Here is a 23,803-nt window from a genome sequence, read left to right as displayed (position 1 = left end):
AAACAATAGAGACAAGTACGCACAGTTAACACACAATGCAGCTTGAACAACAATTCGGCAAAAAGAGACACTCGAAGGTAGCCGACGATCACACTGACCCCAAGTCCCTCTTTAAGATAGAGTCCATGTCCTTCATCCATCGCCCTTCATTCGTTTCGAGTTGGTGCTTTACATTGTTCATGCTCAGCAAGCCAAGTGAATCATACTCTGTATGGTTGTCCGTTGGTTGATTTCCCATAAAGCTCTGAGACAAATAATGATCATACAGTGCTTTTAAGACGAAAAGAAAAATCTATTTTGTAACTTCAAGTTTGAAACTCTCTCATTTACAGTCATTTACATGATTGATCTGTGAAATAAAATAAATCGAAGCGACATTTAAAAGCCTTCAAATGATTGTCTTTTCACAAAACGTGAACCTCACAGTTAAACCGAGCGCACGCACTATACGCAATCGTAAACTCGCTCATCACAGAGAAAATAGCACAATTTAAGATGCTGCAATGTTTAGTCATAAAGACAGAGCAAGAATATGTTTAAGAAAGAAACGCAAAATGCATTTTAACCAACAGCAAAAAAAAAAAAAAGTCAAATACATGTCCTCAGGCTCGTGTTGTTATTGGAGAGACAGCTGTGTGTCAAACAAAAGAGGAGAAGCCTGCGGTAGGTGTCTGAGCGGCACAGCCCAGGCTGCTGGGGGGCCTGTAAAGTGTGCTGTGCTGGCTGGGGTTTTCTGAGGACAGCAGCGAGGGTGTGGGAGTCCGGCTTCCCTTCGGCCTAAACAGGGTCCCCTGGCCCTGGGGCTGTGGGGACGTGGCACTCTGGGGTAGGAGGGGGGGCAGAGGGGGCAGAGGTGGCACAGGTGGCGGCTGCTGACGGGGCTCTTGTTCCACCAGAGGCTCGGGTTGGGAGTAACCGTACGCTGGTGGACGGGAGACGCCCTTCGGCTGCCTCCTCCAGGAGTTGTAGTAGGTGGGGTCACTGATGTAATGGTTGACAAAGGAGTGCGTCTTCTGCCGGCTCTGGTCCATTTCATACTCGCTGTCGCTGCCCTAAGAGTAGAGAACAAAGATCAGTCAGGAAACAGAACCACCAGACTAGTCTGAGGTTTTCATAACAATACCATACATCTATTATTGGAGACTTTAACTCATCATGACACAGTGGGAAACTAAACAACTGGGAATCTAATCATCCATGTGTACTTCTATTGATCACTCCTATGACATATGGGCTCACCTATAGCAATGTGGTACACTAAAATCATACAGACTGATTTCCTGAAACTGGAAAGACAATTACACAGTTAGGTACCAGTTGTAATACCAAGGCCTCCATCTTGGTAGGCCATATTGTTTGTGTGTGTAACCCCTGGTGGTCCCACTGCATCGCACATGCTGAGAAACACAAACAAATCATTACCTGCCAAATCACCATTCCCAAGCAAAACAAAGAGCTGGAATGAACGTGGAGACATTTTAAGTGAGTATATATGTTGACAGAACTATGTCATTTTGTTTTTTTTCAATTGTAATTTAACATATATTAAAGCTGCTGGAGATTCTCCTTTTTTTATTTCATCTTTTTTTAATCAAATAAAGACATAGTGTAGCCCTCATTGATCAATAAATCTAAGATCATGTGCTGGAAGAAAAAAAAAAAGATTTAAAACTTTAAAATTGCAGCTCAAAAGTTGGTTTTAATCAACTATAAACACTCTGTTTTTTAACATTCTTGGAAAAGTTTGTGCACTGCATTGTGGGATGTAAAGTCCTAATAGATGGATGCATAGAAGCGTTTTTACTTCATTCTTATGGTGATTTCTTGTATTTTTCCCCAAAACTCTGCCAAAGTGACTTTACAACGCATTTCTGGTGTTTTCACAGAATGAAAGTTGTAGCCAAAAAATAGTGGACGTTTATTTTGGGGTTTACAAGGAAAGAACAAAACAAGAAATCACAGATTGAATTAAAACACTTCTATCCATCCATCTATTGGACTCCACATCCCACAATGCAAAGCACAAAACTTTTAAGCGGTAATTTCATCCTTTCACATCTTTTTTCGAGTAAATAATCTTTGATTTAAAGATCTATGAGGCCGACACTGTCTTTATCTGATTAAAAAAAAACAAAAAAAACACTTTTGTCTCCAGCAGCTATAATGTATTTTTAATATATTAATATACACACACAGAAGCAAGTAAATGGTGCAAAGTAAAAGTCAATCTGAGCAGCGCAAAACTGTGAAATGGCAGCCAACAGACAAATCATCCTCTGTGATGTTGAGTCAGAGGAGGAGGTAGATATTTGGAATCCACTGGTGCATCTATCATCTCTTATTACTTGCGAATTGTCTCACAAAACGCTATTAATTTGTCATAGGTAGTAATTGCTGAAGAAAGCAGCGATTATGATACAAAAGGAGAGAAGTTATTAAAAGGATGGATGTGACAGAGGTAAATGATCTCTCGTTGGAAAAGGGTCAAAAGTGTTCTGCAGATGACTTTGAGATATTAAAAACCGCTGAATTTTGCTCTCAGTTAATAATGGTAATTGCGCGCCGCACACAAGGTGCTGAACGTTTACCTGAGAGTCGGATATCTCGGAAGGTTTCTCCGTCAGACTGCTGCTCTCTGCAGGGATCAAGTCATTATATTTTGTGCTGACATCCTCATCTGAGTAGTGCAGACTTCCAGGACTGGGTCTTGGTGGAGACCTAAAAAATGAATGAGAGGAGAAATCCTATATAAGGTATGAGCAGTTAAAAAAAAAAAACCCAACCAAAAACCTACATTGGCAGCGGAAGACAGGAACGTCAAAATAAGGTGGTATAGGTTTAATTATTCAATAAGATGCCAGATCCAACTTTGCTCTCCTGAAGCAGCATATTTCTCACAGTTTGTGCTGTGGCATCAGACAGTGTTCTCCCTATTGTGCAAACTGAGCTCCTAAATCATTTATTGATATTGTGTTTTCCGAGGACTCGGTGTGAAAAAGCTTATAAATCAAAAACAAGGCTTTATCTGTTTGTATTTAGTTACTTGGTTTGTGGTGCACTCTAATACCAATATGGACAGTTTAGAAAGGCCTTCTCCAGTGATATACAGATAAGTGACTTCTGCTTCCCCCAAAACAAATGATTTTTCCTCCTTTCCCTTTACTATCTTTCTAGCAATTACGTATAAAGCTAACTGACCAAATATGTCAGCTGATTAGCTGTTACCTTGTAAGCTCTCCGGGTATTTGTTGACTCACAATATTTCAGAGGAAGTAAAAAATATGGCAATTTGTAAGAAGCGAGAAAACATGAGTGAGTAAATTTAACCATCAGTGTAGTGACGATTTCACATTAGCTCTACACAATGAAAAACACATCATGTCTATCATCACTTGCCCCACAGGTGCATTGTGGGATTGGAATGAATTTACATTGAATAAATAAAATAAGTGCATGAAAAATGGCCAACACAAGAGAAATACAAGCTATTTGCAAATTCAAGCACTTGAAAGTACTGCAGCAATTAAAAAAATGTCAACAGTAAGAGTTTACAGTTTCTGGAAAGCGACCAAAAGTGGTTCCTTCAAAGCAAGAGTAAATTTCAGCAGCTGAACACGAACACGGAAACCGAAACATAATAATGTTAGTTTGATATTGGACATTTGTTAGACAATTGTTGAAAATGCTCAAAACCAATTGGTTGAAATGCTTTTAGAAATATCTAATTCCACTGACAAACCAATTGCCAACGATTTTAGCCGAATATGTCAAAAGTCCAAAATGGAAGTGACTGTTTCCGTATTGGAAAACCAAACTCATGTTGGAGTTATGTATAATAATATCCATCCTACAATTCATTCCTATTTTTGTATTTTCCGTAATTACAAGCATGTACATCACACTAATGTTTCCATTTCACCAGTGTATAAATGCCATTCAAATAGTCCTTAATGGCACAATAGTGGGCAAGCATATTGACTCTTTTGCAATGGCTCCCTATAGCTATTAAAAAGTATCAAAAACATCAAATCGTTATTTCTAACAGAGGGCATTAATGATAAATGACAGTGACACCAAATTAAATCACAATATAACAATTTGTCAAACTAAAAATAAATCGCATTGTGCATTAATAACTCCCTACTCTCCTCCTAAAACATCTACATACCATCAATTTTCCTTGCACCTGTGGCTAACCTTAAGTTTTAAAACCCAGGTAAGATAACTAAACCAACAAAAAGACGAGTCTGGAAGAAAATAGAGAATAACATGCATGCCTGATATGCTGCAAGAAATGAGCAATTAGTATGTGTTGACTGACATGATCATGTGTTATCAAATTAAAGATATTTTATGTAGCCCTACAAAAACATCAACTAGAAAAACATTGAGAGGGCGTTTTTTTCGGCTCCGGAAGGACTTTAATCCAGGTGAGATGAGGCAAAATGGCTCCTTTCAGAATAAAGGTTGCAGACCCCTGACTTAGATGCCAAAATAAGTTTCACAGTTCACCAATCACAACCGATGTAAATATAAATAGAGAACTGTGACCTTTGACTGGAAATTCTCATGCATACATACATTATTTACAATGTCAATTCTGTCTATTAAACTCGTGTTCTTGATTTACATCACATTTTGAACAATAGTGCTCCTAGTGTTTGCAAGAGGAAGTACAGAGCTTCTTTCAATTTGACTTTGCATTTTTCCTCGGGGTAATCAACAAGAACATTCAGGAGATTTGTATCCTTTTGAATGTAAGCAAAAAATAAATATGAAACGCTTTGTCAATCTGATGACAGATGTCACACTGATAACCAATGAGGATGGAGATCCCCAACTGAAGAATGATCAGGGGAAAGGGAAACATGATGAACAGATTCAGCCCTGACTCGTTGATTGTGATGGTGAAAACAGTAGCTTAGCTCAGACAAGCAAAGAATAGTATTTGTGAATTCCTGGAAGCCACTAATACACAAAGCAGGGAGATTATAATTGGTGTTATTCTTCAGCAATTTCTTTTCAAATCTCTGTAAAGTGTCAGTTCAAAGCTTGGCTGTGGTGTGGGTGGGGTGGGCTATGGTGCTGGGTTGAGCTGTGAGATACACAAATAGGAATTGACACACAAATATATTTGGTATCTCCAAAATAGGGCTTTGGGATGATTAGAGCTGAATGACAACAAAGTGAGACAGAAGATATAGAACTCCTGCAGGAAAGCTGGATGACTAAGCATGGACCAGAGCTTTACGAGTATTATGAAGTTCTTATATGAGCGTGAGTTAAGTTAAAAGGCTTTTAGCTTCATGGCTCAAGTCGTCAAGTCCATAAAGTGAAGCAGAGAGAAACATATGTGTAGACGATTATTGTTCTTCTTCTGTTGTAATGACAGCTCATGTTTTCAAGGTCTGCAGAGATTGAATTGGATAGTCAGGGAGCTGAACGTAGACCACTAGCCACATCGCTGAGCTATATCAATGAGCTCGGTGTGAGATCAGGCTAATACAGCAATAAAAGTCGAGCCTGCTCCACTGGCTTCAGAAAAAACAAAAAAAGGACTTGAGAATTCCATAAACTAAAGGTGGCATGAACGTAAATGTTTAAATGGTCTGAAACTGTGTGTGTAGTGGCAGAAAAGGCAAGCCTAAAGCTGAGATGTCAGGTTTAATATTAAAGCAAAAAGCAAGCAGCTTTGACAACCCTTAAAAAAAGGAACTCTGAAATATAGAGAAGGGAAATCAGTAGAAATGCCAAGTACAAGCTTAGCAGACACAACATGACAATGGCCATGAAAGGGTTGACACAAAAGAAGCATCTCTCTGGGTTAAGGAGGGTGACAGGAAGGGGGAGGGTTGTTAAAAAAAATCAAGGTTGAGTCAGACATAAAAATAAAAGAAGAAAGAAACGGGGCCATAAATCGTAGGGGAGGAGGGAAAAGGGATCTGCACTTTTAATTATTTAGATGCAGAGTATTTTTTTTGCCGTGGCCTTATCAGCTTAATAATCATTCCTTCCTTCACCCTTTCAAATATCCCAGAGAGAGCCCTCCCACTCCTTCTCTCCTGTATACAGATCATTAGCAAACAGTGTGTTACCAGCTGAAGCTCTTCAAAGAAATGTCTCTACTCAAGAGCCTTTGATTGTCATCTTAGCCTCTTAGGTCAAGGTGAGAAAAAAGCAGATTTTCAAGCTCTTTAATGCAACCCGAACATATGTCTCCACACTAATGTTGCAGAGTTTGGGACATTCCTCTTATCTAATGTTGAACTAAACATTGCCAAAGTGCCAGATGACCAAAGTCCCACGGAAAACACTTGATTTGTGACGGCGTTTACAGTGAAGACAGAGAACTTGGAGTCGTAGCTCAGGAAAAGTGGTCAGTTCAAACCCACAGGCACTCTTTGTCTGAAGCAGTGATTGACAGACAAAGAACACATGCAAGAGCTCTTGAATGTTAATTAGCTTGTGTTGTGCTATCTCTTTATACAAACTGTTACTTCCCACAAGCAATGAATATGAACGAGACCAGGGGAAAGAGGGTTCCAAACAGCAGCTGGGCTCTGTTTGTTGCCTCCAAGCTGGCACCGGGAAAAAAAACAACAGTAATACATTCATTCTAACCAATTTGAGAAATCATTTTCAATTTACTAGAGGTGTGCAGCGTTGAATTAAACATTTAGATGTGGTAATCGGCCTCAAATATAGCAGGAGTAGCCTTGGACACTAAATGATGTCTTCTTACCGGGTGTAGATCCCATTTTTACGGCAGAAGGAGTTTTTCACAGAAAGACGTCTGTTGTTCAGCTCCAGGGAAGGGAATCGACCTTCATCCAGGCGAACCATTTCTCCGTGGGTCAGAGGCATTGCTGTGCAGTTGGAGTGGGGACCTGAACAACGATAGAAAGTTCCAATTTAGTATTAAATTTGGTTTCAATCTAAAATTATTATTAGAATCAGAATTTCTTTATTAATACGTAAGAAAGAATAAACAATAAATAAGTGTATAATTAAGTAAAAGACACACATTACAGTAGTAGAAAATAAAGTAGGATAGATAATAATAATAATCATCATCATCATCATCATCATAATACAGATATATATATATTTATATATGTATTTCATTTAATTTTTTAAGTTGATATTTAGATTTTTTAGTGACAGCCTGAAATAGATCATGTGCCCTCAATCACTGGGAAACCTCATAATTTGAAGGCCTAGGGAAAGGAATCCATTTAAAATCCTAGAAGAGACAATCCCAAACTCCTCTTATTAAAGAAGTTGACATAAACTTGATTTTCATTTTTCTCTATTGATCATATGCCAACACCTAAGAACTGTTTTCAACACCTTATTGATATGACCTTTAAGTTTCCTAAGAGGCGTCAACGATATCAAAGTAATATTGAGATAATCAAATTCCCATGACCATAATTATAACTATAACCATAATCATAACCATAACCATAATGTCCCCTAGCCTTACCTTAACCATAACTCTAGTTGTAATAAAAGGTTTTTAATTAACTAGCGGTATGTGTTTATTCATATTATTTAGTTATTTATGCATTAGACTTGGATTTAGTTCAACACCTCCCTGTGGACAGTGTTGTGTCGTGGGCCTGTGCTGATCCTGGTTCAGGCGCGGGCTTCTCTGTTGCCTGTTGCAACGGGGGCGGGCCGCTCGGGGCTGGTGTGCGGCGGGGATCACCCCCTGGACCGCTGGTGGGTGAGGGTGCCGCCGTGCTCCCTGGGGCCGACATGGTTCAGGGGGTGCTGCAGGATAAACTCGTACTGTACTTAACCTTAGATACGTTGATCCCAATACCAGTTTTAGGTATAACCACTCACTCCTACCCTCTAGTCATGGCCACCACCATTATACTTGAGCTCCACACTTGTCATTAGACTGGTTGAATGGATTTCACAACACAATAAGCACAATATACACAACTATAACATCACATCTGGCTCTCATTTTAAAGCAGTCAACTCTTCCCCACCCCTTTACATTTACTACCCTGACTCCCTCTTCCCTGTTCCCTTCCCCCTCACCTAGGTGTAACACTGCCCTCTCTTTTTATATTCTCCCAATAATAAAGTTATTCATCCTTAGGGAGGGCTGGTGATGGTCACAATTATGCAATAAAATATATTCATTTATTTAATTGCAATAACAAAACATGTATTGCCGTCTATAAAAGATTGCACTTCTTGCAGTGTTAACCTTCGACAGCATGTGCAGACAAAGAGAAAAAAAAGCCTTGGATTTAGTCCGGTTTTCTTATAAGAGGTTGGGAGTCTGTCCACTTGGAATTAATCCCATCATTACAGGAAAGTAAACCAGCTGAATTGAAACAGTGGCTTGACGTGAGTAAAAATACTCAACACACTACTACGAGATCCTCTTTGCCAGATATTGGAAGTTATCTGGATCAGTGATCCTGATCATGGTACCATGATCATTTACACTTTAAAGGTTTGTAAAAAATGTTTATCCCCATTAATAACAACTAGGGACGCAACGATTCACTCAACTCCCAATGCGATTCGATTCACGATACCGGGTTCACGATACGATTCTCTCACGATTTATTTTACAAAATGGGACCTTAGAAAAATGATGACTGAAAAATATTCCTTTATTTTTTTGGGGAAAAAAACTATAAAAAACTATACTGTTTTCCTTTTATTTTTCATTGTCAAAAGAATCCCTTGATAAACTATTCAAAACAATGCAATTTGAAGACAAAGCCTATTAATTTAAATTCTGGTTCTATAGTAAACAATGCAAAACTGCATAATAGTTCTTTTTAAAAGTGCAACTGAAAATGTATTTTGTGCCTTAACAATTGGACTTAAAAAACAAACAAACAGTAATTTCACTGTATTTAGGTCAGATATTTGTTTGGACTAGCAGAGGGCGCTGATAACCCAGTGGTCGGTTGGCATGCAGATATCTTGCAGCGAAGAAGAGATGCTATGCTAGCAGACAGAGCTAATAGAAAAACGTGACTTTTACAGATATTCACATAATATTACAGATATTTTTTCGGTGCTAATATATGAACATGTTTAAAAGTAGAAGACGGCCAGAAAGAAAGTATTAGCAGATTCCGCCTGCCGCCAACACTTCTGGAGCGCCCTCTGCTGGTTAAAAAAAGTACTGTGATTCAATTTTCACAGTATCGATGTAAATCGTGATACCTATAAATCGATTTTTAACTGCCTTACGATTAATCGTTACGTCCCTAATAACAACAATTCAGTAGGTCCAAATGTATATTTTTGAAAAATAGCAATGACATATGCAAACCATATCTGATTCGCATGAAATTCGGTAGGGTAATTAAGGAACCAACCCTAGATAACTCAGTCAAATTTAATAAAGATCGGTCTATTACAAACCGAAATACACATTTTTGAAATTTAGCTAATGATGAGAAAAAGGGATTTTTGGATGTTTGAAACTGATCCAGAATCAATATATCGATCCGGACCATCTCTAAAATTTGATGGATTCATTCATGGTGTAATGTCTATCTTTGTTGAAGATTTTGGTGACAGACAAACAAACAAACAAATAAAAGCTGGTGAAAACATTATGGTAATAATTTCTCACAGAGTGTGTTTTGTTGGTTTGCTCTGTCTGCCGCTGTAATCAATACCATTACTAACGTACAAATAAAACCAGGTAAGAAACTACAGGAAGTCATTAACCAAACCTTCATTTTCCCAAATATGCTTCTTACGCTTTGCCACTCAGTCGTTTTCAGGCCAACAAGCAGAGGAATAACTCAATAAACTTAATAAATATCCACAAAGGACCTCTTTGTTGGTTATGGAATAAAACAATATATAAAATTTACTCCAGCCTCTACTGTGTCAGATTCTATAAAAGTCATTTGGAGAGAAAAAGGCTGCTACTGACGGATCTTGGCAGAACAATAATATTTATTCCTCAGACTATTTCAGCTGCTTCACTGATTTTCTCCCATCAATCACCCAAACAATGCAGTGAAATCCAGGTAATTTCTCAAAATCTGGGAACCTGCTTACTTCCATTGTACAAATCACAAAAATTACCAGCAGAAAAAAACTCCAGACTGCAGCTTAATTTACAGAAAACAAAGTGTTTTTGGATTTCAGTGGATAGCATTCATACCTGAATCGGCTTTCTTGGTGTATTTTTTACTTTGTCCTCGAATGATGAGAATAAAAACCAGCAGGAGGATGAAAATGAGGCCAACCAGAGCAATTACAACCAGGAACCACCACTCTTCGTAGAAGGGGGATACCTTCTGGGCTGAAAGTAAATCATAATAACAGATATTAAGTAGATTCAAACCAGAATAATCATCATATATGATCTTTTTGGACTATAACTAACCTGATATAGAGGGAGATGGGGCACTTGGCGAACCGTACCCATAATCATTGACAGCAATTACTCGAAAGTCATAGGTCACCCCTTCTCGTAGCATATCCAGATTTAGCGTGTATGATGTCACTTCCTTAGGAATATCCTTGATAAGAATATCCCACAATCCTTCATCTGAGACAAAATGATGAAAAAAAACAGATAATGTAAGTTAAATTGGATGAAATATTAACTTTCAAAGTAGAAGAGGCATCTGACTTACCAGAGGGTCTGGCCTCGATGACGTATCGTGTGATTGGTGAACGGCCTTGATCGCCACTTGTCCAATGCAAAGTGAGGGCAGTGCCATATCTGGAAATAAAGGGCTCTCCAGGAGGTCCAGGGGCTCCTTGGAATCATGAGAGAAGAAGAAAGTCAATAGATTTCTATGTTGAGAAAAACAGCCAGTTGGATGAGGCTCGTACCTTCTCCAGGCCCAGTGGTGATGTTGGCCTCCACTTCAGGGCCATAAGTGAGAGTTTTTGCTCGAATACGAAAGTTATAGGTGACGCCATCAGCCAGGTCTTTGATTTTCATCCACAGGGGAGCGCTGCCCTTCACATCAACCGTCACTATCTTACTGACACCTGGAGTGCGAGGAGAGGATTCTGTACAGGAAACACTAAGACTCTTGATACTGCTTTCTACAAGTGACAATTAATCAAGAAAAAAGGAGAAATGTACACAAAATCGCCACACAGATCGATAACAATGTGTGTACCCTTCGTTCTTTGGTTATTCCATTTTAAAACCAAATCAAGATAACAAACAAACAGTGTGGTTATTTTGTTTTACTGACTTAAACCAAAACAGAAATACCGAAAAATCAAAAACCAGTTTTAAAATGAAATCTCGTTCTGTTTGTGTGATATTTTGACATTGACGAGGAAACTACACACAGCTCACAACACAGAAAGGACCCACAGCTTTTTACTCCCAGACAAAAAAGGAGCAACGCATATGTCACATTCCTGATGAACTGGTGAATTGAAACGTTATTAATGCATAAAAAAAAAAGGATTTTATATAAAACATGCACATTATATGTGCTTAAAGAAACCAGAGGTGGTGTAATGATTTTACTGGTGCTCCTTGTTTCTTGTGATCAATTTTGTGTTTGTTGACGCTGCTGTTCGTGGCTAGCGGTGTTATAAAATGCAAAATAAATATTTTAAGTTACTGCCCTCAAAGGAATTGTTTTTGCAAATGTGTCAAATCGTAGAAGTTCCTCACACCAGCCTCACAGTCGATAGTCAGTCACCAGTTTATTTGGATACTATTTGGTAACACTGTTCGTTAAAAATGGCAAGATATTCACAGATTCAGGCTTGTTATTTTGACTTAAAATGGAATAACCAAAGAACAAAGGGTACACAGAATGATAACATAAAATGTTTGTCCGTACGAGGGATAAGTACAGTACTTCCGATTTGAGGATAAGCAAGAGATAGAATCCGTCTGTTTTACTTGAATATTTACTGCTGTGTTGAGCTTTACTCTGTGTCTGTTAGTTGATAGTTTAGGGACCACAGCAGCCTCAGATCAGCATTCCACCTCTGCTCCCAATTATTTGACAATCTGGTGTGGGCGACCACACTCACACACTGTTACCCAGCCTCGTCTAATTGAGAGAAAAAGCTGTGCAAACTATCACCAGAATTTTCCAGCATATTTTATCCACTGTGCCATATAAGTTACTGCCAGGCATTACACTCATCTGTAACACATTAGAGTCAGAGTTTAAACACTGTGCTTTAAAAAGCCTGGTTAAGGGGCTGGAGGTCAAAAGTGACTGAGAACGCTAGCAGAGGAATGTTGAGAAATGGCAGAGTTGGTCTGCTCCAGGCACATTTTCTCACCATCAACTGGAGTGCAGGGCTCGTAAACCAGGCGGTAGCCCTCAATGATGCCATTGGCCTGCTTGGGCTCCCCCCAGGACACGTTAACTGAAGACGTGGTCAGCTCACTGAAGTGGATATAGCTTGGAGCAATTGGTGCTTATGGTGAAAATAGAGAAGACGTGATATCAGAGGTTTTGTCAATAAAGATAAATCTAAATAAATTTGACTTTTGATTAAACAAATCAAATTGGTTAGGCAAGGCAAGGCATAGAAAATTTATTTGTATAGCGCATTTCATACACAAGGCAACTCAATGTGCTTTACATGATCAAAAAGTGCAACAGAAAACAATCAACAGCTTAAAATCATCATTTAAAATCATTTAAAAATCATCAACAAACACATGACATCAACAACATGACCAGAAATCTCCCTCTCAATCATACGCAGGAGAGGAAAAGAGTGTTACGTCATCATTGGTTAGGTCAGTACAGAATGTGTTTTCTTTACATTGAACAGAAACATTTACAACAAAATGTACAAGTTGGAGAAGAGAGATTCTTTCAATGCATGAGGAGAACATGCAAACTGCACACAGATCTGACCCTAGGATGATCCCGGCAGTAAAACTTAGTTTTTGCTCTAAGACCAAGATGCAATGCCACAATACAGCATGGTGGCAAAAAAGGATATAAAGTAAAACTTAAATTTGACTATTTAGTGTACTTATATTGACATGTGTCAGTATTACTAAACATACAGTAAGCATAGATAGTTTCTGATTGGTTGTTTTGTTACTGAGTCAAATGAGATATGCTGCAGTAAAGGAGAACAAATGGATTTATGTGTTTTTAACAAGAAATGTCTGAGTTATCTTAAAAATGACATGAGATAGCAAAATAGATGTATAGCTTTAAATTGTAAAAAAATATAAACAGACCTAGTGCCTCCCAATGGTTAAAACAAAGATTGTCTACCTCAGTGGTTCCCAACCAGGGGTGTGTGTACCCCTAGGGGTACTTGAACACATTGTAGGGGGTACTTTGAAACACTGATGAATCTATTTCCAACATGCTGAGTCATTTTTAAGCCACTGTACATGCTCATCCAACATCTTTTCCACCAGTTGACAATAAACTGCATTAATGCAATAAACAATATTATGGCCTTAATATCCTACTAATTGTTACTAACATGTTATGCACATTACTAAAAATGGTGGTAAATATATTCTCTGATATACAATAATTGCAATGCACAAAATTGATATTTAGTGTGCGTTAAACATACAGGTTGACATTTTCAAGCTGTAGGAGATATCAGATGCCAACATGTTAACAACATGTAAATAAAACAAGAAAGGTTAATAAATTGGAGTGACGAAGGGTTCTCCTAATCTGAAGAGAGGCGTCGGGGGGTACATGAGACAGAAAATGTTGGGAAAAACTGGTCTAGCTTACCTTTGGAAAAGAAAACATACATCCATAAATTAAAGCAATATATATTCAAAAAGATTTTGGTGGCCATTATTGACTTTATTAAAAACTTGGATATTTATGGGAACTTAACACATTTTTGAATCTCTTGCAGTTATTTACAATATATAGTTATGTCGACCTCCAAAATTCTAAGAGAAGCTATGTTCTTTTTTTATGTCCTTTTTTGTTGTTATTTTCAGATTATTTTAATGTTTGCATAAAACAAGTGATAATGAATTGCTTGTAAGTAAGAGTATAATTCAGAATTGTATCACTTGAAACAGCAAAAGCAGAGAGAGAGATAAAACAATTCTGTGACTTTTAGCTAAAAACAGGACATTTTCTGTCTCCTGACTCTAACCTGATACTGCTAAGTGTCAGGAATTAGCCCAAAAAATCTGCATTAGATTTACAAAAGCTAGTATTTCCCAGTGCCCCGTGGTGTAAGGAGAGAAAAAAATCCCTCTTTGTGTTTCTATAATCTCTGCATTTAGTATCCATTGCCAATGTCACTGCCTTTGCGGGGGGTGGGGGGGGAACCCCCCCAGCACAACAACGGTTCAGCACAACCGTTGTTGTGCTGAAACCACAGTGGAGCGACAACTGGTTCACGCTGGTAAATACAGACGTCTTTGTGCAGTTGTGGCCACAAAAATCCCACAAAAAACAAATCTACATGTGTCTCTTGTACTCTGTCGTCTTTGCTCCTCCGCCATCATTAGGCTTCCAACCCGAAGATAAAAACCATAAATATGCTGCACATCTTTAACTTGGAATGCAATGAAGGTGGTGGTTGCACTATTACATTTCTGTGTTATATATTGACCCACTCCTCACCATTACATTCCAAGTTAATCACACACTAAAGGCATCAATAGTTGATTATTCAAATGAAGGAAAGAAATGGATCAGAATTAGAAATGGAAGATAAATGGCTTTTATTCTAGTGGGATCACTTCAATCTTCTTGACTTTTTTCTTTTTTTTTTGTGCAACTGACCTGCTTGCTGAGTGCGCCCTCTGGTGGGCAGGGAACGGGGTCCATCCCCCGCAGCATTAAATGCTGCCACGCTGATCATGTAGGTGGTGTAACCTGTCAGGTTCTTAAGCTTCACCCCCAGCTCGGGCAGGAACAGAGTGCGGAGTCGCTCCGTCTCATTCTGTAGCTGGAACTCCCAGAAATAGACCTACAAACATCATCAAACGCAGGTCAACATCCAGAGTTCTTCATGTTTTCAGTGAAAAATAAGTGGATGACATGATGCAGGTGCCCTTAATGTTTACGTTACACATATAAAGACACTGTATTGGCACCTTGTAACCCTGTATGTCTCCATTCTGAGCATCAAGCGGAGGTGGATCCCATGAAACATCCAGCTGAGTGGCTGTGGATGACTGCACGACTACGTGTAGAGGAGGGGCCGTTGGGACTAAAAAAAAAAGAACATTGCACACAATAAGAGTGACAGATTAGATAAGTGATGATCTTTTAGAGAAGTACCACAGGGAAGGGACGTACCCGCCTCCCCAACGAACACCTCCTGCGGGACGCTGCTAGGACCCTCCCCCACAGCGTTATACACACTGAGACGAATCTCATAGCGTTTGTGTTTACTCAAATCTGAAAGGACAAAACCCATGACAGCATTGTAACAGAATACGACAAAGACAAGAAAAGGAGGAAAAAAGTTATTCTTAGCGATGTCAGTAGCAAGATAACATCACACAATGGGCAAAATGATGGCAGGGTATGAATTATAAGACATACTGATGAAAAGATGGGGTTATTGTGGGGATGATAGGAATCAATAGTGGCCCCTTAGTGTCTCTAGCTGAGTGGGATGATGTCTTGGACAGTTTTTGGTAAATTATTAATACAAAGGCATGTATTGAAGGAATAAAGTGTAGCAGATGGAGAGATGCAACAAGGGAATGCAAAGACTTACTATCCAGTTCGTATTGGGTGAGGGAAGACTCACTCAAGTTTCTGACGCTATAGGAGGCTGGAGTTGAGAAGGAAAAATGGTTTAAAAAAAAAAAAAACAAAAACAAAAGTTAAAAGAAGGAAAATAAACGAATCCAACATCCAGCATATGTTTAGGATTTTAATAGTTCTGCTGCACCGTTTTCACTCACCAGAAAGATCTGCCCAGTTGGACGGACTGTTTACTGTTCCGACTGTAAAGCTGCGTATCCTGTCGTAATGTAATTCCCGGTACCTCACCCTGAAGCCCAGCAGGACTCCATTGATGTGGTCCTCAGAAGGAGGCTGGAATCAAAGGAGCATTCAGCATAAAAAAAGAATATCTATATTCTAAACACTGAAAAAAAACCAAAAACCTTTAAAAAAAAAGTTTCTTAAAGTTACCTGCCACCGCACCAGCACTGATGTAGTGGTGTGTGGTGTGACAGACAGAATTAATGGAGCTTTATCTGGGGCTGGAAGATAATTTGAAAAGAGAGATGAAGTTTTATGTGATGTGTGTGATGACGATAAAAAAAGATAAGTGCTGTCTGCTGCACACTTACCATCCTGTAGAGTGGTGATGGCCTCACTCTCCTGACTGTATTCACTGTCTCCGATGTCATTGGTGGTTTTAACACGAAACTGGTATGAAGTGAATGGCTTCAACCTTTACAGGAGGAAAAGCAGTGGGCGTATTGATGATGACAATCAGGGTCGGGGTCAATTATGATTGTAATCGCGTAATTGATAATTCATTACAATTATGGTGTAATTATATTTGTAACTGAAAACAAATGTCGCTGTTTTATTTGTAATTTAACACATATATAGTTCACAATTATTAAACTATGTTATCCCACTACATTTCAATTCTCTTAAGTATCGTTTTATCTTTAAAAAAAATAAAATACAAAAATTTAAATTTAGGGGTTTACTGATAAATACCAATATTTTTATGGATAAGGAAGCCTAACAAGGAAACCATGACATGAAAAAGAAAATAGATAATAATAATAATAATAATAATAATAATAATAATAATAATAATAATAAATAAAAAATAATAATAAAAAAAAAACATAAAAAAAAAAAAATAATAATAATAATAATAATAATAATAATAATAATAATAATAATAAAAATAAATAAAATGAATAAATAATAATAATAGGGGTTTTGAGGAGTGTTTTAAATATATTTTACAGCTGAGATGCTATGTAAGAGATGCTAACATAAAGCTAACACATGAGGAAGATTACATTTTATGGGCTTTTTTATTGAAGGCTCAGTATATGATGAATTGTAATTGAACTTAAGTAATTGAGAACACAAGTGTAATTGACTTTCATTGGAAAAAAAATAATTAGAATTGGAAAAACAATGAGTTGTAATTGAACATGGATAATTGAAGACGTAAAAAAAAGTAATTGACCCCAACCCTGCTGACAACCATAATGGGGTTTTTACTGTATATTCACCTGTCCACGATGTATGAATGCGTGTCATGGCTGACTGACGCAGAGTGCACACTCCAGTTGCTGTCGGGCAGCTCTCTGTACTGGACCGTGTAGTAACGGACCGGGGAGAGGCCGTCGCTGCCCGGTTCCCATGACAACCTCACACTGCGAGCTTGAACCTCCTCTTGAGGCACTGAGGGTCGGCTCGTGGGTTGGGGTCGAGCTGAAGGACATTCTTCTGTTAAACCTCCAATGTGAAGACTTTGGAAAGAAGCATTTCTACATGCAGACGTACCTCTCTTTTCTGTGGTGACCACCAACGCCTCGGCCGCCTCCCCCCAGCCCTTCCTCGTCTGAGCGGTGAGGCGGAATACATAAACCGTTTCTGGTTTCAATCCGCTCTGTGTGTACTGCCGAGCGCTGGGGCTCAGCACGTCGACGGTGGCAGCATTGCTATTTGAAGAGTTTCTTCTGTATGTGATCTGATAAGCTAAGAAGACAAACTCATATCAATATAAACCCATGCATAGAAAAAGGATCAGCAAGAGGGGGAGACAATTCCACTGTAAAGCTGAATCCAACCTTCCACCATCAGAAAAAAAATGGAAGAAAGCTTTAGTTCTAAAAACATTTTTTGAGATATGATTTTTCTTTTTGAAAAATATGATGATGGAAAGTAATTCCCCTCACTCCAGCTGATGTGTATATATTATTTCAAACTTATGCAGTTAATCTGCTTCGTTTTATTGCACAAAAATGTCACCCGCTCTTATATCATCTTTTTTTTTTTTTTTTTTTTGCATCCTAGGAAATGTGTGCCTTTTAATAGCAGCTCGTATTTCTTTGACATCGTTCCTAATGTGTGTTCATGCATTATGTACAACTCTTTAAATTGCTTTTCCTCTGAAAGGTGCAATACAAATACACATCCACTGCCAAAGCAGTTATCAGACATTACCTAAGGTCATAGATGAAGGTCGGCACATTGCAGCACACTCACCCAGTATTATCCCATTGGGCTGTGCAGGAGGCTGCCAGATGAGCCTGACAGAGGTGGTCCGAACCTCTGGGAACAGGATTCCAACGGGGGGTCCGGGTACTGCCATAAAAAAGGGGGAATTTTGTACTTTAAAAGCAGTGGGATGGCAAATATTTCTACTCAGAAACTGTAATAAAATGTTGCCATATTTATACATATACAGTATTAACATCCAGGCTAATGGCCCTAAAAGTTGCAGGGGATTGGACGAATTAAATTATCGGTATCTCAGAATGTGTAGCATAAATTGTAAATTTAAAAGTTCATTTTTGATAAGAATTTATTAAACATGATCAATTTGGAGTTCAACTTTGTTTTGCCGGTGAAAATAATTCAAGCCCTTGGCCAACTGTAGTTGGTGAACCCTGATAAGTGGGATATTTACCATGGGTGGGTCCGGGTACTGTCATAAAAAAGAGGATGTTGTACTTTAAAGGTAGAGGAATCACAAATATTTTACTAAAAAATGGTATTAAAATGTCATATTTCTAGTAGTAATACAGTAATAACATTTGGGCTACTGGCCATAAAAAACAAAGAATTGGAATGTGAAGCATAAATTCTAACTTCAAAAGTAACTTTTAATAAGAATTTACCAAACATGATCAATTTTGAGTTGAGCTTTGTTTTTTCAGTGAAAAAAATTCAAGCCCTTGGCCAAATGTAGTTGGTGAACCGTGATAAGTGGGATATTTCCCATCATCACTAATAACATCCAGGCTATTGGTCCTAAAAGTTGCAGCTGATTGGGTGAATTAAATTACATTTTTTTTGGAAAATACAAGGAATTGGAATGTGTAGCATGAATTGGAACTTTAAATTAAAAAAACACATTTTTGATAAGAATTTTTTAAACATGATTGATTTTGAGTTCAACTTTTGTTTTGCCAGTGATAAAAATTCAAGCCCTTGGTCCAAAGTAGTTGGTGAACCCTGATAAGTGGGATATTTACCATCATCTAAAGTCCTCTCTAGAATGGGTGGTGAGCTGCTTCTCCCATCTCCGATGCGGGTGAAGGCTAAGACCTGGATCTGATAAAGAACATACTTTCCCAGATCGCTCAGTTGGACGCTGTGAGTGGTGTTACCCTCAACTGTCCAGAAGCTGGGACCAGTGTCGGCATCTTTCTCCTTAAACACAACCTAAAAAACACAACAAAATAAAGACAGTTTGCTCTCGTCCAAATATAACATTGCACAACATTAGGGCTTCTTTAAAGCAGAAAAGTTTTCACATATATGAGATGATGTGAGGCAAGACCTTATAGCCGAGTACGAGGCCGTTTCGATCGGGTGCTAGGACTTCACCCCATCGGACAAGGATGCTGCTGGAGGTAGTGGCAAATGCTGACACATTGGTTGGACCACTGGAAGGCACTAAGATACATAAAAGATTTATGAATAATAACAATAAATCATTAGACAAGATATTGATTTTTGGTTGTGATCAGGGGTGGACTGGGATAAAAATCCAGCCCTGGCATTTTGTGTACAGATCAGCCCACTGCATTATCAGCGACACCATGTAGAAGCCATTATTAAGTCAGTGATGCACAGTATGTGGCTCTTTATGTCTTAATTTTAATTATTATTCCCCCAGAACACCTTAAAAGTGAAACTATTTAACCACTTTTTAACTCTTACCTTTGCCATTTTGCAACTTCCTTTGTCCCATTTTTGCCTTTCTTGACACATTTTTCAGACTTTAGCTCCCTTTTGCCAATAAATATCCCATTTTTGCAAGTTCTTGTCGACACTTTTAACATTTTTATCCAAATAAACCAACTTTTGTTCAATAAATACCAATTGTTTCTTTTTCCCCTACATTTTGCCCATTTAGGCTACCATTTGTCATCACATACCACTTGGTTCCTCTTTATTTTTGGTAACTTGTTACATTGGTCACGTTTTATGGTATAAAAGTTAATTCCTCTTTAACCTGACCTTGTAAACACCTAATTCCTAATGCTAATGTAATTCCGAATTAAATTTCATTCCGAATTAGGTGGCTTGTTTATTCCGTTTTTAGTTACAAATTAAACCATTCCTCTTTCTTGTAAACAGTTAAAAACACTTAAAGTTAATTCCGGTTGTTTTGCGCATTGCGTGACTTGCGGCAGTGACGCGTTTGGTAATGACATAATCCAACATGGCTGCCCGGACTAGATCCGACATAATAATAAGAAGAAGAACTTTATCAGACATGGATCTATTGAAAAGAGTGGATGGATGGAGGCATAAACATGTAGACATTCACAAGGACACATTAAACACACACAGAGATCAGCAAACGGAACAGGCTTCACCAGACGGGTGATACTTGGATAAGACCCGGAGGCGGAGTAAACACGTCCCTGTACTGCTGCACAGGCTGTAATATCACCGAGTTTATCATTGTAACGGTTGTTAGAGCTACCATCTTTACCAGGGAGCAACTATTTATTACTGGTTATTGTTTTCTGGAGTTTTACTGGGCTTTATTTACCGGTGATTAGTTCCTATCTCTCTTTCGCTCCATGGACCAAAGTGTGTTATTGTCGACCTGCTGCTTCAAAACTACAATCAAAACAAAGGTGAAAACAGTTCTCATGTGTGGTCTTCAATAAAAGGTTTGTTGTGTGTTTTTCCCAATAGATGTGATACATCATGTTCTCGCAACCCCCAGACCTAAAGCGAAATAAATCAGTTTTCCATGAAAATCTCTGTTCAGGAATTACTATTTCCATGTAAACACAAAGCAGAACATTCTGATTTAATAAGGAATTAGTTATTCCGAATTAAATCAGAATGTTCTGCTTCATGTAACCATGGTCAGTATCTGCCCCAACTCGCTTGTCAAGTAGCGTAGCGGACCGGACCAGCCCACTTCTGGTCGACGGCCCACCGGGATGATGCCAGATGTGCCAGATGACCAGTCCACCCCTGGTTGTGATATCATTGTGTATCTCCTTCCTTACCAGACTCTTTCGTCCTGCCATGAACTGGTTGACTCCAAGGTCCAGAACCGATACCGTTGATGGCCTGAACTCTGACCTCATACTGAGTCCATTCCTCTAAGTCCTCGATAGTGAATTCCCTTTCCAGGCGATCCATGATTACATGGGAAAGTACTCCACCTTTGTACCCTGCTTTGGAGTATTGGACACGGTAGCCAACAAGATCTGGATTGCCATTGTACTCCCACTCCGGAAGAGGCTGCGGGGGGAAAAAATAATGCATTTTTATTACATCAGTACTTCCAAGGTCAGTATAAACGTTGTATAAATATTACAGCAGCAGTAGCTGCACTTTAGAGTGGATTTAAACATACTTGGTGAGACATTTTATGAATTACAGAGAAAGCAGTTGGGTGATTTAAAATGTCATACCTATGTATTTGTTACAACAAATGCCATCCTTATTCATCGGAAGCATAATGAACCAAAGTCTGAATAGGCTATAAAAGTCAGCTTTGATTTAAAGTGAACCACAGCTTTAATTTACACAGTAAACTATGTGTCCATTGATTTTAATATATACAAATTGACCAAGAACATTTCAATGACATAAATGGACTGATAGCTAGCCTGTCTATTCATTTACATTTTTATATTGTGATTGGTCACAGATGATGGGAACCTGTCCTTGCTGAAATTTGGTAGAAGAAGAAAAAAGAACAGGCTGATTTTAATAATCCCTTTATTAAACTAAATTTCCATTTGCACTGCGGCACTGGAAGATCAGTTAAAATGAAAAAGGCAAAAGTTGAACGAAAAGCTTTTTTTTTTTAAGGTACACTCAGGTTAAAATGAAAAACCCACTTGTTTCAGTGAAGTGTGTCCAATGAGGGAAAACACACACACTCACACGCACACACACACACACCACACACACACACGTGAAATGTACGATACTTAATAAAACCCTTTTAAATGGTAGAACATTAAAACCCTTTGCTAATGCAACAGTGGTTTTGTAAATTGATTCACTTCAGGACCTCAGCAGTGAAACTGACCACAACATTTCCAGTACACTCAGCTGTAGAAGAACACTACAATCACTGTGCTATGTGCTATTTTTACAGGCAATTCTCACGTTAAATACTACATGAGCAGGAGTATCACAACTGTGTGTGTGTGTGTGTCACTGCTTAGAAAGCAACACGCTGATAACGCTGACAAGATCAACAAAATTATGGGATGCAGCAATGTTAATAAAAAAAGGGCAAAATGTATTTAGTTAGACTTGAATAGGGCTGGTTTCCAAATCGAGGCCCGGGGGCCAAATCTGGCCCTTTCACAAACTTTTTTGGCTCAAGTACCCCCTTTCTCTTATTTCTGAATCCAAGTCCCACTTTGTCCGACTGCTACATTTAGCTCAGAATACTATGACAAAACAACAATAGAGTGTCATGATGTAAAAAATGACCGATAACACACATTTCAAAGAATTTCATTTTGTTAATAAGTGGAAAGAAACAGTATTTAGTGCAGTGGTTGTCAACCTTTTTTGGATCATTTTGATATCAAGAAGAAGAAGAAAAAGAAAAAGAAGAAGAAGAAAAAGAAAAAGAAAAAGAAAAAGAAGAAGAAAAAGAAAAAGAAAAAGAAGAAGAAGAAGAAGAAGAAGAAGAAGAAGAAGAAGAAGAAGAAGAAGAAGAAGAAGAAGAAGAAGAAGAAGAAGAAGAAGAAGAAGATGATTAATGTCAGGCGACTCCACATGGGGTCCTGACCCAAAGGTTGAATAACACCTTTCAACTACCCCCCTGTAGTGCCGTCGCGTACCCCTAGGGGTACACGTACCCCCATTTGGGAAACACTTCTTTAGTTTAGAACATCAAATTAGGTCATAGGAGAAAGTCAAACTGACACATAAAACATGAATTATTGTGTCAACTACCAACTATTTGAGTTGTAGATATCTTAGTCTCGAGCACTGCCGACGTGCCCTTGAGCTAGGCACCGAACCCCAACACTGCTCCCTTCATTGTAAAGCCACTTTGACTACCCAGAAAAGCTATATAAAATGTATGTATAATAATAATAATAATAATAGTAATAATAATAATAATAATAATAATAATAATAATAATAATAATAATAATAATAGTCCAGTTGTTATGATATGATGGCAGTCATTTTTAAGGAACTGTCAATTTCTCCAAAAACCTGCAATTTTCCACAAATTACTCCTCAAAATTTTTCTAAATTAATCATTTTTTCAAAGTAAAGATCGTGCAGGGATTGATATCTAGTAATTATTGATTGGATATCATCGGTGCCTTACAAACTGTATATATAATTAATACGTGGAAGTGCCAACTAGGCCACATTCATGTTGAAATGACTCACTTTCTAACTAAAATGAGTTTGACACCTCTGCTGTTCAGGATAAGAAGGTAGAGAAGTCTTCACTTCACTTCACACATCTTCACCGAAGACAATATTTTTGTTTGTGTTCATCTGAGTGACATTTATTAAAAAAAAAAAAAAAGTTGAAAAAAAGTGCTCTATTGAATACTCAAAGCTTAGACTTTAATTAAAAAGAAATAGAGAGAGTAGCTTGGAATATTCTCCATGCATGAAGTAACTAAATCTGCTGCACGACATTCAAACCAAGTCCCA

General features: G+C 38.2%; 1 protein-coding gene across 1 annotated transcript in view; it reads right to left on the bottom strand.

Moving 5' to 3' along the window:
* Positions 1 to 612: 612 nt before the first annotated feature.
* The window catches only part of sdk2a (sidekick cell adhesion molecule 2a), a 123,949-nt gene continuing 100,758 nt past the window's right edge, over positions 613 to 23,803 (bottom strand). The window contains 21 exon segments of the mRNA XM_028455098.1: positions 613 to 1,052; positions 2,589 to 2,718; positions 6,743 to 6,887; positions 10,166 to 10,306; positions 10,391 to 10,555; positions 10,644 to 10,769; positions 10,846 to 11,007; positions 12,280 to 12,417; positions 14,739 to 14,925; positions 15,053 to 15,168; positions 15,258 to 15,359; positions 15,685 to 15,741; positions 15,875 to 16,007; positions 16,107 to 16,177; positions 16,268 to 16,371; positions 17,183 to 17,384; positions 17,457 to 17,651; positions 18,162 to 18,260; positions 19,154 to 19,343; positions 19,462 to 19,577; positions 21,158 to 21,395. Of these exon segments, the coding sequence (XP_028310899.1) occupies positions 639 to 1,052; positions 2,589 to 2,718; positions 6,743 to 6,887; positions 10,166 to 10,306; positions 10,391 to 10,555; positions 10,644 to 10,769; positions 10,846 to 11,007; positions 12,280 to 12,417; positions 14,739 to 14,925; positions 15,053 to 15,168; positions 15,258 to 15,359; positions 15,685 to 15,741; positions 15,875 to 16,007; positions 16,107 to 16,177; positions 16,268 to 16,371; positions 17,183 to 17,384; positions 17,457 to 17,651; positions 18,162 to 18,260; positions 19,154 to 19,343; positions 19,462 to 19,577; positions 21,158 to 21,395 (3,231 nt within the window). The 3' untranslated portion in view covers positions 613 to 638.

The sequence above is a fragment of the Gouania willdenowi genome, chromosome 8, assembly GCF_900634775.1.
Source record: "Gouania willdenowi chromosome 8, fGouWil2.1, whole genome shotgun sequence".
NCBI classification, from domain to species: domain Eukaryota; kingdom Metazoa; phylum Chordata; class Actinopteri; order Blenniiformes; family Gobiesocidae; genus Gouania; species Gouania willdenowi.
The sequence above is the reverse complement of the archived record's forward strand: the minus strand, read 5'-3'. Positions and strand labels throughout refer to the sequence as shown.